General features: G+C 59.5%; 2 protein-coding genes across 2 annotated transcripts; one reads left to right on the forward strand and one right to left on the reverse strand.

The window, feature by feature from the left end:
- Nucleotides 1–766: 766 nt before the first annotated feature.
- On the reverse strand, nt 767–8,620 carry LOC142036975 (nuclear receptor subfamily 2 group F member 5-like). Its single transcript, XM_075040803.1, has 3 exons — nt 7,901–8,620; nt 2,031–2,558; nt 767–1,490 (listed from the first exon to the last, which is right to left on the reverse strand). Exons 1-3 carry the CDS (start codon nt 8,211–8,213, stop codon nt 1,216–1,218), a joined length of 1,116 nt encoding a protein of 371 aa, XP_074896904.1. The 5' UTR covers nt 8,214–8,620; the 3' UTR covers nt 767–1,215.
- A 2,431-nt stretch (nt 8,621–11,051) lies between these two features.
- On the forward strand, nt 11,052–13,304 carry BOLA1 (bolA family member 1). Its single transcript, XM_075040804.1, is given in 4 exon segments — nt 11,052–11,119; nt 12,566–12,711; nt 12,714–12,766; nt 12,768–13,304. Coding segments are annotated over 3 exon segments (414 nt in total). The 5' UTR covers nt 11,052–11,119; nt 12,566–12,578; the 3' UTR covers nt 12,996–13,304.
- The last annotated feature ends 82 nt before the right edge of the window (nt 13,305–13,386 follow it).

Raw genomic sequence — 13,386 nt, forward strand, 5'->3', positions numbered from 1 at the left:
AGAGCTGAGGGGGACCCAGCCTCTGCCACTGGGCCATACAGGGATCAGACTGGGGAGCACACTGGGATCAGACTGGGAGGGGAGAGCTACTGGGCGGTCATACTGGGGTGATGGCGGGACTATACTGGGATCAAAGTGGTGGAGCATACTGGGGTTATTCTGAGACCATACTGGGATAAGACGGGGGAGCATACTGGGATGCTACTGGGACCATATAGGGCTCATATTGGGGCACATACTGGCATGAGACTGGTATCAGACTGGGGAGCATACTGGGATGATACTGGGATCAGACTGGGAGGGCATACAGGGATGAGACTGAGGCTGCACACCAGGATAAACCTGGAGGCCACACTGGGATCTGACTGGGGCTGCACTGGGCTTTCATTGGGGGCTCATACTGGTGGGACCAGGAGAGGCTTATACTGGGAGTGCACAGGGACCACACTGGGGGTGGATGGGGCTTAACTGGGATGAGCCTGGGACCACCCCATGCCCATACTGGGAGAGGACGGAGCCCACTGGGCTCAGCCGCTGCCACTTTTCCTTCTAATCCCAACTGCAGCCAAAAAAGATTTAAAAAAAAAAAGGTGTGGAAGTTGTCAAATTCCATTTTTTTAAAGAAGATAAATAAAAAATAATAATAATAAAAAAACCCAACCCAGCCCACGAGCAGCAGGGGGGAAGCACACAGCTAATAAAGAAAAAAAACCATGGAATAAAAAAATTAATAATAATATACATTTGCCTTGCCCACTGGAGGGAATGAGGATATAATATAGGCTTTTATTTTATTTTCTCTTTATAAATAGTCCCCCCTCTCCCCGTGCCCCGCAGGGGGAGGCGCCAGCTGGGGGCTGCTTCCCCCAGCACTCATGGTTTAGCGCCCCAAAACCTGCTTTTCTCCCTTAAATAGGGGAAAAAAAAAAAATCCCCCCCCAGCAGCATCCCTGTCCCTGGGTCCCCATTGTTGGGGTCCCCAACCTCGGTGTCCCCATCTTTGGAGTTCCCTCCTTGGGGGCCAATCCTTGGGGGTCCCCATCTTTGGGAACCCATCCTTGGGGTCCCCATCCTTCATGTCCCCGTCTTTGGGGTCCCATCATTGGGATCCTATCTTTGGCATCCCATCCTTGGGGTCTCAATCTCGGGATCCCTGTCCTTGGTGTCCCCATCTTTGGGGTCTCCTCCTTGGGGTCCCCATCCCGGGACAGGGTGTCACTGCATGGGGCCGTAGGGCCAGTTGAGGGTGGCACCGGCAAGCAGCATGTCGCGGATGAGGGTCTCGATGGGGGTCTTGCCGACCAGGCGGCTGAAGAAGAGCTGCTGGATGCCAGGGGCGGAGACGCTGCGGAGGGCCGGCAGGCGCAGGAGCAGGCGCCCGAACCGGCTGGGCTGGCTGGGGTGCTGCCGCCGCACGTGCTCCTCCAGTGCGCACTGCGACTTCTCCTGCAGGCCGGCCACCTGCCCCGGGTCCGACAGCCCCACTGCGTCTGCCCCGGGGGCAAGGGGAAACTGAGGCACGGCCCCGCCCCGCGGAGACCCTACCCCTTTAGCTCCACCCATTATTTCCCAGCCCGTTCGTTCCCTTGACACCCAGACCTGCCCCATCAAGCCCGCCCCCTTAGGCTTACACCATTGGAGCCCCACCCCATTAAGCCCCACCCTAAGACACACCCCATTAAACTCCGCCCAAAGCTCCACCCCACTTAGCCCCACCCAGTCATTCCCAGCCAATTCATTCCCTGCACACCCATTGATGCCCACCCCCTTGCAACCCCACTCCATTAAGCCCCACCCCATTGGAAGCCCACCCCCCTACCTCACCAAGCCCCCCTTCATTTAGCCACACCCCATTCAGCCACACCCCATTTAGCCACACCCAGCCATCCCCAGCCCATTCATTCCCTGCCCACTCCTTGACACCCACCCCATTGAAATGCCACCCCATTGGACCCCCCCACCCCAATAAGCCCCACCCACGACACCACCCCCTTAAGCCCCTCCCCCCTTGCGGCCTCGCCCCTCCTCACCGGGGGAGAAGAGGGCCACGGCCTTGAGGCAGGCGTACTCAGCGGCGTCGACGCGCAGCGCCTTCAGCTTCTCCACCTGCTCCTGGAAGAGGCGGATGTGATCCATGAAAGCCACCACGCGGTCGGCAGCCATCGGAGCGGCGTGGAGCCCGGCGGCGGCCAACAACGGGGCGGCGTGCAACGGTAAAGCCGACTGCGCCGCGTTCAACACAAAGAGCTCGCTCCAACCCAACCGGAGCAAAGCGACTTGATCGGAAAGTTGCAAATCCGGGAAGAAAGGGATGCCCTTGGCCCATTCGATGGCGCTGAAGAGGAGGCGAGCGGCCAGCTCGCAGATGCTCTCGATGCCGACCACACCGCTGGGTTGCAGGCACTGGGAGCCGTAGCGAGCCGGGGGGTACGGTTCGGCACGGAGCAGCAAGGAGATGAAGCCGCTTAAATAGCTGTGACCGCCATAGGGATCCCCGGGGACCACGGGATATTGGCCGGGACTGCTCGGGGCGTGCGCCATGCGGCCTCGCTGCACGGCTGTGGAGGGGAGCAGGAGGTCAGCACCCCAACCCACCCCCCCCCGCGCCATCACCCCTCTGTGTTGGCCAACACCCCCCCCCGGCCATTCCCCAGGGATTAAATACAGAGGCTGGGGTGCAGGGTGGCTGTTAGAGGGTCCCCAGGGCATGGTGTGCCCCCCACCCATGTTAGAGGGGGGACATGCCACCCAGGAAGGGGACAAATTTACCACTAACCCCCCCCCTTGTTGGCCCCCCCCAGCGCAATGCACTGGGGCTCCCGTCTGCCAGCTCCCACCCAGCTTTTCACAGGCACACTGGATTTGCACACCCCCCCCCCAAACTTTTAGGGTCACCCCCTTCTTGCAAGGGGACGGTGCTAACAGGGGTCCCCAAGGAGATGCTGGGGGGGAGGGGGCAGGAGCTCCCCTCTGGGTCCCACCCCTGGGGTTTTTTGCCTTAAAAAACTCCAAATTGGTGTTTGGTTGGTTTTTTTTTTTTTTTCTCTTGGTGATGCTGTGCAGTGGGTGGGGGGTCCAGCCTCCTCCTCCCCAGCGCCTCCAGCTCACCGGCCCCCACCCCCAGCATCGCCGCCCCCCGTGGCGAGGGCAGGCTCTGAGCCAGGCTTAGCCTAATGCAGCGTGACAGTCCCAAGTGTCAGCCAGCGGTCGGGATCGGGGGCCGTGGGAACGGGGGTCCCCAAGGAATGGGCGTCCTCCAGGATCGGGGGGTCCCCCAGGATCGGGGGTGCTGGGGGCCTCCTCCTGCTCTCACCCAGCCCTGGGGGTGCAGTGTGTGGCCCCGGCTCCCCCCAAACCCTCCCTCTGCTCAGCATCACCCCAACAGCATTTGCCAGGTGCGGCCCCCTCCTCGCCGCCCACATCCCTTCTCTTTGCACCACGAACCTCCAAACCTCCTTTGCAATACTACAACCGCTCCCACTAACCCCCCCTTTGCATCACCCCAACCCCCCTTTTCATCACCATGTACCCCCAAACCCTCTTTGTTCCTCCATGAACCCAAACCCTCTTTGCATCACCACGCTCCCCCAACTTTGCATCACCACGACCCCCCCTTTGCATCACCATGACCCCCCCCAACCCCTTTTTTCCTCCTTTTTGGGCAAAACAATTCCTTCAACCCACTGGTGTGTCCTTGAAGGAAACGAGCTTTTTTTAGCCCAAAAAAAGACACAGGAGCAGCCGTGGATGGCTTCCTCCCCCCAGCTCCATCCGCCCCCCCTGGCTCACCCCACCTCTGACCGGGCCGGATCCAGGAGCTAAACAAGCCAATAACCCCCAACACCCGCTCCCTTGGCCCCGCCACAGGATCAGGCCTCACGTTCCCCGTGTCTCATCCCGGACGATTTTGGGGAAACCAAAATTTAATCCACCTTTCCCAGCTAAATCCTGCTCCCAGTGTTTGCACCCCCAACATCCTTAGGGAATAAACTCAGCCCAAAGCAGCGCTCGGCTCCTGAGCTGCTGGTTTCAGTGCTGGCTTCGGTGCTGGACTCAGTGCTGGTTCCCGGCTGGGAACGCCGGGATAAGAAGCATCACAAGGAGCATAAGCCGGCGGGTTTGGGACACCCTAATTTGAGCTGGAGCATCCCTGCTCTGGCACGGCCAGCAATGCCAAGATCAGACAGGGAAACCGAGGCATGGAGCAGCCAGACCCAGTAAATTAAATCCCCGGAGAGGCTGAATGCCCGGATGCTTTTCAACATTTCCCATGCCTGGAGGTGCCGCATCCCGCAATGGCTTCACGCACATCTCAGGACAGCTGGGAGCCCCCCAAAAATCAGAGCCAAGAGGGGGTGCATACAGGAAATGGGGAATCCTGCCTGGGGATTAACACCACGCCAGGGGATCCACTGCGACCGGGCCCATCGCGCCAAATCCTGGCGTTAAGCAGCAGCAGCAGCAGCTTGTGGCAATTCTGAATTAAAACAAAAATTAAAAAAAACCCAAAACCAAAACCAAAACCGAACAACCACTCCAAAAAGCCCCAATCTGACCCCAAACGATCCCGCTAAGCAGGGGTTCTCCAGGGCAGGGAAATGGGAATTCGCCTGGATTTTTTTTTTTTTTAACCCACGGAATTAATCCCCAGCTCTAGCTGCATGAAGCGGGCAGAGATTTGCTATGAGGGGGTCTCGCTGCGCCCAGGACCTCTGCAAAAATCCCCTCCCCAGCCTCCAGACATCCAACTGGCCTTTTTGGGGGGAAGAAAAGGGAAAATTGAGGGTTAGGCTTGAGCTGATTTTGTCCCTGAGCCCGGTCCCACCTAATTCACATTTATTTGTGCAAGCCATGGTACGCCACTGCAGCTGTGCCGGGACACTGGGGGGGTGCCTTTCCCACCTCCCACCACAATTTTCCACCTTATCTGAATTTTTGTGTTGGTTTTTTTTTTTTTTTTTTTTTTAATGCCAGAAAAGGTGACTTCTGAATTTTCAGGATTTTTTCTCTGCTAGAAAAGGCAACTGCTGAATTTTTGTGATTTTTTTTTTAATGCTAAAAAAAGTGACTTTCCGGGTGGGAGCATCGCTGCCGTCTCTGTTGCCGAAGGACAAGCTCATCAATGCTGACTCAAGGGGTTGCAGAATAAATCCCCCATTTGGCTGAGCCCAGCCTGGGCCCTCACTATAATTATTTAGAAATACTAAATTTATAAATAAGGACCTTGAATATAAATAAGAACCCCCCCAGGTCCTTTTTCAAGCAGGGAGGATGCTGCATGGCAGAGATTTGGAACTGAGGTTTCGGCATCGTGGCAAAGCTGATGCCCCAACACCCCATTTTGGGCTTAAACCCCCCCAAATCTGCTTTAACACTGCTGCTTTTGGGGAGGGGGGGATAAAATCGATCCAAAAATGTGATGATCGGCTGGTTGAAGGCAGAGGCACAGGCACATGGTGTATCGCTGGGAGCTTGAAATGTGATTTTAATCCCGGTCACGCTAAATATTCAGACTAATTAACTTCAGATTTACCAGACACTCATCCCAAAAAGCCAAATTCGCAATCTTTTGAAGAATATCTGTATTATTTCCCTCAAATCCCTAGGATTTTTAACAGCCACATCCCTGGGCTACATATAATGGAGGGGAAAAGTAAATTGTCCCCATCTCGGCATAGACCTGGACCTATAAACTGAGCCTAAGCTAAACCCAAAAGAAATTTAAAGTTGAAACGAGGAGTTTCTATGATGATATAATTAAGCGGAATAAGAAACGGGTTCCCTTTTCAGAGCCTTTCCCATAGGAAAAGCCAAAAAAATAACGATGTGGGGATTTATCCCCTCAAAGGCAAAGTCAGGGAGAGGGGGAGCCCCAAAATCTCTAACCGGAGGTGGGGGGAGTGATGCTGAATTTGAGGTCGCAAAAAGAAGGCACGAGCTGAAGCCCTGGAGGAGGACGGAGACAGGTGCGGGGGGGTTGGTGGCGTTGGGAGATGCTCGGTCACCGCCGAGGGAAGTTTTGCCGGGATTTGGGGATGCTCGCCCCAAAATGATGGGGCTGAGGGACAGAGGGAAGATGAAGAGCGAAAGAAAAATGAAAGAGAAGAGGGAGAGGAGTTTTCTCTTTCTCTTTTCCTCCTTTTTCTTTCTCTTTCCTTCTCTGCCAGCCCTTTCTCACCCTCTTTCACTTCCTTTCTTTTACTTTCTCTTTCTCCAGGCACTCCTTTCTCTTTCTCTCCCTTCCCTTTTTCTTTCTCTTTTTCCTTCTGGTTTCTCTTTTTTGCTCTCTCCCGTTCTCACCTTTCTCTTTCTCTTTTGTCTTTACCATTCAGGCTTGCTCTGCTCCCCCCTCTTCCCTTCTCCACTTTCGCTTTTTTGTTCCTGCACTTTTTCCTCATCTTTTTTCCTCCCTTTCCCCTTTTTCTTTTCTTTTTTTGCTCCCTCTTGCTCTTTTCCACTTTTCCTCTCCCTTTCTTTTCTGCCTTCACTCTCACTCTTCCTCACTCTCGCTGTTCCCTTTTTAGCACCCGCTCCCTCTTTTGCATCCTCCGTCCTTTTCCAGCCTCTCACCTTCTTTTCCGTCCCCTCTTCTTTGGCACTCACTCTCTCTTCTTCTTTGCCACCCTCTCTCCTTTTCCATCCTCTCTCCCTTTTTTCCACCCCCAGTCCCTCTTTTGCACTGTCTCTCCCTTTGCATCCTCTTTCTTGCATCCCCTCTCCCCCTTCTCCACCTTCACTCCCTCTTTTCCATCCCCTCTCCCTCTTTGCCACCCTCTCTCCTTTTCCATCCCTTCTCCTTTTGCATCCCATCTCCCTCTTTTCCACCCTTTGCCCTTCCTTTGCACCCTCTCTCCTTTTGCATCTGTTCTCCTTTTCCATCCCTTCTTCTTTTCTATCCCTTCTCCTTCTTTTCTATCCCTTCTCCTTTTCTATCCCCTCTCCTTCTTTTCCACCCTGTCCCTCTTTTCCAACCTCTGTCATTCTTTTGCATCCTCTCTCCTCCTTTTCCATTCTCTCTCCTTTTTTAATCCCATCTTCTTTCCCAGCCCCTCTCCTCCTCTTCCACCCTCTCTCCCTCTTTACCACCCCCTCTCCTTCTTTTCTATCCCTTCTTTTCCACTCTGCCCCTCTTTTCCATCCTCTCCCCTTTTCTACCCTCTCTCCTTCTTTTCTATCCCTTCTCCCTCTTTTGCACCCTCTGTCCTTCTTTTGCACCCTCTCTCCTTTTCCATCCCCTCTCCTTTTCTATGCATTCCCCTTTTCCAGCCCCTCTCCTTCTTTTCCAACCTGTGTCCCTCTTTTGCACCCTCTCTCCTTCTTTTTCATCCTCTCTCCTCCTTTTCCATCCTTTCTCCTCCTTTTCTACCCCTTCTCCTTTTCTGTCCCCTCTCCCTCTTTTCCACCCTCTGTCCTTTCCCAGCCCCTCTCCTCCTTTTCCACATTCTCTCCCTCTTTACCATCCCCTCTCCTTCTTTTCTATCTCTTCTTCGTTTCTATCCCTTCGCCTTTTCCACCCTCTGTCCCTCTTTTCCACCCTCTCCCCTTTTCCACCCTCTCCCCTTCTTTTCTAGCCCTTCTCCCTCTTTTCCACGCTTTGTCCTTCTTTTGCACCTTCTTTCCTTTTGCATCTGTTCTTTTCCATCCTGTCTTGTTCTTTTCTATTCCTTCCCTTTTTCCAGCCCCTCTCCCACTTTTTCACCCTGTGGCCTTTTCCAGCCCCTCTCCTCCTCTTCCACCTTCTCTCCCTCTTTTTCCAGCCCCTCACCTCCTTTTCCAGCCCCTCTCCCCTTCTCCATCCCTTCTCCCTCTCCGACTTCTCCCCACTCACCCTCCCTTCCCTTTCCCTCCCCTTTCCTCCCGGACCCCCCACCTCCCCTCGCAGACCCCCCCAGACCCCCACCTTCCCTCCGCATCCCCACACGCAGACACTTGCGGAGCCGGCAGTACTGGCACTGGTTGCGGTGGGGTTGATCCACGGGGCAATCCCGACCCCCCCGGCAGCTGTAGGAAAGATTGCGACGAACGGAGCGTTTGAAGAAGCTTTTGCAGCCCTCGCAGGTCACCTGCCCGTAGTGCTTCCCGCTCGCCTTGTCCCCGCACACCAGGCAGTCCCCCCCCGCCTTCCCCGCCACCTCCGGGCCACCGGGAGGAGGAGGAGGAGGAGGAGGAGGAGGAAGGGGAGGCTCCGGCCACGGCCCCGCAGTCAGGGCCATGCTTGGGGGGGGAGCCCCCACCCCCCCCGGGTGAAATGGGGTGTCTTTGGGGGGGAGGGATGGGGTTGGAGGGGAAGTAAGGGATGGAGGGGGAGAGCTGGGTTGGGCGGGGGGGGGGGGAGAGCCGGGATGGGAAAGGGGGGTGTCCGGGATGGAGAGGGGTGTCCGGAGTGGAAGGGTGGGAAAGGGGGTCCCGGGTGGAGATTTGGAGGGGGTCCGGGAATGGAGAAGGGAGTCTGGGATGGAGGGGTGGGAAAGGAGCCCCGGGATGGAGATGGGAGCCCCGGGATGGCGGGGTGGAGAAAGGAGCCCCGGAGCAGGGAGTGTCCGGGCTGGGGGAGCGGAGCCCCGGGCTGGGGGAAAAGCCCCTCCCCGAAAGGACCCTCCGGCCTGGGAGGGACGCCCGGGCTCCGGGAGAGGGACGGGGAAGGACTGGCGGCGGCGGCGGCGGCGGAGGAGGAGGAAGAGAAAAGTTAATTCTCCTCCCCGCGGGGGCTGCCCGGCGCCGCGGGAGGGTCCGGGGGGGCCGGGCTGGCAGCGGCGGGGGGGGGGGGGGGGCGGCTCCGGGGGGCGGGGGATGGGGGGGGCACCGGCAGCCCCGGGGCTGCTGGCGCTGTCCCTGTCCCAGCCCCGGCCGCCCCCCGCGGGGAACCGGCCCGCCGCCCCCGCCGCCACGGGAGAGGAACCGGGCGCGGGGGGTGCACGGAGCCCTGGGCACCCCCCGTGCGTGGGGGGGGGTGGTGCAGGGACCTCCGCGCAGCGGGGGGGAGGGGGGTAGCAGGGACCTGGGTGTGCAACGGGGGTGTGTGCAGGGATCTGAGTGTGCAATGGGGGGTGTGCACGTGGGTCCGTGTGTGCGGGGGGGTGTGTGCAGTGGGGGGGGGGGGGGGGGTAGTGTGCAGGGACCGGAGTGTGCAACGGGGGTGTGTGCGCGTGAGTTTTTCGAGGGTCACGTGGCGGCGGTGCCGCCAACCCCGCCCCGCCCGTAGAAGTCCCGCTGTGCCATATAAGGGTATGTAGGGCGGGGCGTGCCGCAGTCACCCCCTCCCTCCCCGCCGCGGAGGGGTGGAGGGCTTGCAGCCAATCAGGGAGAGGCGGGGCGGGGTAAAGCGGTGGGGCTAAAGAAGGGGCGTGGCCTTCTGAGGAAAGGGGCGGGGCTTGGCTGGTCCGTGGGTTTAGGGCCAGGCGGGTCCCCCAGGGGACGGGGATGGAAACAGGGACAGCTGTGTCCCCAGGGACAGGGATGAGGATGGGGACAGGGACGGGGACAGGGGGTCCAGGGCCATGTCCCCAGGGACAGGAATGAGGATGGGGACAGGGATGGGGACAGGGGGTCCAGCGCCGGGTCCCCAGGGTCAAGGATGGGGACAGGGGGGTCCAGGGCCGTGTCACTGGGGAGATCAGTGAGGACAGGGGACAGGGGAGGGGACAAGATGGGGACAGCCAATGGCACCCAGGTGGCCATAACCAGGGTGGCTGCCGAGCACGTGCTTCCCAAAAAGCCAAGTGGTGACCTGTGCCATGCCAGTGCTACTGCGGCAGCTGCCAGGCCATGGCGCCTTGAAGGGGCTGAGAGAGAAAAAAGATCAATTAATTTCCACCCCAAGATTAATTCATTTTCCCTTAATCTGCAGCCCAACATGCGGGACGCCGTAAATAACCTGGCTCCTGGAATTGCTCATAAACCCCCCAATTTCATTAGTCGTTCCTGGGGGGAGACAAGGGGACACACACACCATCCTCATAAATCCCCCGGGACCCTTTTTGGGGGGAAATTCATCAACTTTTACCACCTGAGAGCAAAAATCCTTGGGCTGAAGTTGGCATGGCTGGGGGGCGGTATTTATGGGGTTGGGGGGGATTTATGGGATGGGCAGAGGTATTTATGGGACTGGGGGGGGATTTATGGGGCTGGGGGGCATTTATGGGGCCATTCCTCCCATGGGTGCAGCTCCAGCATCCCCTGACTTGGAGAGGGGGGTGTGTGCAGCCCAAATCTGGGGGCGGGGGGGGGCATCAGCAGGAAACCCACAAGCCATGCTGAGACCCCCCCAAACTCAGGACAGGTGATGGATGGGGCCAGCGAGGTGGGTGCTGGGGTGGGCAATGGGGGTCACAGTGGAGTGGGCCGTGCCAGGGGGTGGCTTGGTGGGGGCTGGAGGGTCGTGGGCCCCCCAGGAGCCGGCACTGGCCACCACCTTGGGGACAGGCCAGGCGGGAAGGACAGGGGTGGCAGTCACGGGTCCGATCACATCGCCCTTGGTGTGACATCCCCACTGGTGTCATCTCCCCACCAGTGGGACACAAGGGTGACCACCTCACCGGTGGGTGGGGGCACTTTCCTCCATCCCATGGGGACACGCACCCTGTGGGGACATGGTTCTGGGGTGGGGGCTCCTCCACAGTGGGGGGGTACGGGGACACAGAGGACTGCAGATGGGTGACAGCACCCACGGGGGACCCCAGCACCCAGGTGGCCCCACGCGGGGTGACAAGGCACACCATCCCCCCCAGGCGCTGCAGTAGGTGTAAGGCAGCGTTCCACGGGGCGACACGGGTGAGACACGGGGTGTGACACGGGGTGTCCCGCGGCACTGTGACACAGGGCTCGGGGACCCCCGCCCCAAGGCGGGGGTTTTGTCCCTTCACCCACCTCCCAGCTGGGCACGGCACCCTGTGGGGCCTCTCCGGTTCACCCAGCACCCCAGACTGCGCGCCCAGCACCCCACACGCTGGACCTTGCACCCTGCTCCCCGCACGCGCCCCGCAGGCCCGGCAGGCGGGAAGGGGCCGCAAGGCCTTCTGGGAGCTGTAGTTCTGTCGGGGTCACGTGACGGGGCGGGGCTGGGCAGGACTCCATCTCCCAGCGTGCTCAGCGGCGGAGCCGGAGCCGGAGCGGCGCTCGGGTGAGGGACGGGTTGGGGGGGGGGGACACGGGGACGACGGGGGTGCTCCCCTGCATTGCATGGGGGGGGGGGGGGGGGGTGTCGGGGGTGCAGTCCTGCACTGCACACACCGAGGGGGGCAGGGGGGCCCTTCTTTCCGTGCTCCTCCTCTCTGGTGGGGGGGCTGAGGGCCGACGAGGCTCCCCCCCCCCCCCCCCCCCAAAAGCCAGAACTCATCTCCGGGCCTTGCACTGCCCTGTGTCCCCCCACCCCCCTTTTCTGCACAGCTTCCCCAAGCTCACCGCCCCTTATCCCCCCATCCTGCTACCACCCCCCCCTAGTTTCAGGGTCTGATCCTGCAGAGCCCCCCAAACTCACCCCCCCCAATGCAACAACCCCCCATTTATAGGATCTGGTCCTGCAGAGCTCCCCCAAACTCCCCCTGCCATACAACCCCATTTCCCCCCTTCCTGCCACCCCCACTTATGGGGGTCTAATCCTACAGGCCCCCTCCCAAACTTACCCTACATTAAACCCCCACCATGCAACCCCATGTCCTCCTCCTCCTGCCACCCCCATTTACAAGGTCTGATCCTGCAGCACCCCCAACTCACCTTCCCCATACAACCCCTCTGCCACCCCCATAAATGGTGTCAGGTCCTACAGGACCCCCACCCTTAACCACCACCCCCCAATAGACCACCCCATCCCCCCCTTCCTCTCACCCTCATTTACAACGTCTGATCCTGCAAAGCCCCCCAAACCCCCCCTCCTTACAGCCTCAGCTCCTGCAGACCCCCCCAGACTCCCCGCCCCATACAACCCCACACCCCTCTGCTCCTGGCACCCCCATAAATGGGGTCTGGTCCTACGGAGCCCCCCCCCCCAAATCATCACCCTTCACCACCACCCCCCCCCTTCCTCTCACCCCCATTTACAGGGTCTGGTCCTGCAGAGCCCCCCCAAACTCACCCCCCACATACAACCCCACCCCCTCCCTCCTCCACCCCTATGAATGGGGTCTGGTCCTGCAAAGCCCCCCCCCCCGTCAGATTCCCTTCCCTCCTCTAACCCCCCCCCATACAATCCCAGATCCCCCTTCCTGCCACCCCCATAAATGGGGTCTGGTCCTACAGAGTCCCCCCCAGAATCATCACCCTTAACCACCCCCCCATGGGACCCCCCTATCCCCCTGCTTCCTCTTGCCCCCATGTACAAGGTCTGGTCCTGCAAAGCCCCCCCAGACTCACCTCCCCCATACAACCCCCCCCCCATAAATGGGGTCGGGTCCACAGACCCCCCCCAAAAGCATCACCCTTAACCACCCCTCCCATGGACACCCCCCCCATCCCCCCATTCCTCTCACCCCCATTTTACAACGTCTGATCCTGCAGAGCCCCCCACCCCCTCCTTACAGGTCCCCCAGCGCTCCCCCAAACCTCCCCTTTCTCTCTCTCTCCCTTGCAGCCCACCCCTCCGGATGCGGGGTCCCCTCCTGGCGGCTGCTGGCCGGGGGCTGTGGGCCATGGGGGACGGCCCTCTGGCCCGCACCATCCGTACCAAGCTGGATGCAGCCCTGCAGCCCACCCACCTCCAGGTCCTGGATGAAAGTTCCCGCACGGTGGCCCCCCCGGTGCTGAAACCCATTTTGCGGTGGTGGTGGTGAGCGGGGCGTTTCGCCGGGTTGCCCCCGCTGCAGCGGCATCGCCTGATCCATGCCGCCCTTCACGCTGAACTGGCCGGACCCCTGCACGCTCTCGCCATCGTCGCCAAGACCCCCCAGCAATGGGAAAATGACCCCCATGTCCCCCCCCGACCCCCGTGTTTGGGGGGCTCCAAGCACGAGCGCCATGGCGATGCGGCTGGTGGGGACAGGGAGTCACCCAGGAATCAGTGACGGCAGCACCAGGTGTTGTGTCTGTCCCCTCCTTCGGTGACTCCACGGTGGGGACAGAGCCCAAATTTGGGAGGGGGGGCAAAAATATTGGGGTGACCCCCCACCCCGCATCACCCCAGCCACCCCATGGATCCCACCCTGACCCCATCAACCACGCAGCCTCTCCCCCCCCACCCGCTCCCACCTTGGGGGAGGATTTCAGGGGTGTGTATCGTGTCCGTGTCCCCCCCAGATTACCTTAATTTTTAAGTAGATTGCCAATCTCTTGCACCCCAAAAAATAAATGCTCCCTCAGGAGCAACTTGGAAATGGCAGCTGGATAATCCTTCCGCGTGGGATGGGGTATTTTCAGTCATTTGGGGGGGATTTTTTTTTTTCTGGTGGGGGTGGG

Source organism: Buteo buteo, chromosome 11, assembly GCF_964188355.1.
Source record: "Buteo buteo chromosome 11, bButBut1.hap1.1, whole genome shotgun sequence".
In the NCBI taxonomy this organism is placed as follows: domain Eukaryota; kingdom Metazoa; phylum Chordata; class Aves; order Accipitriformes; family Accipitridae; genus Buteo; species Buteo buteo.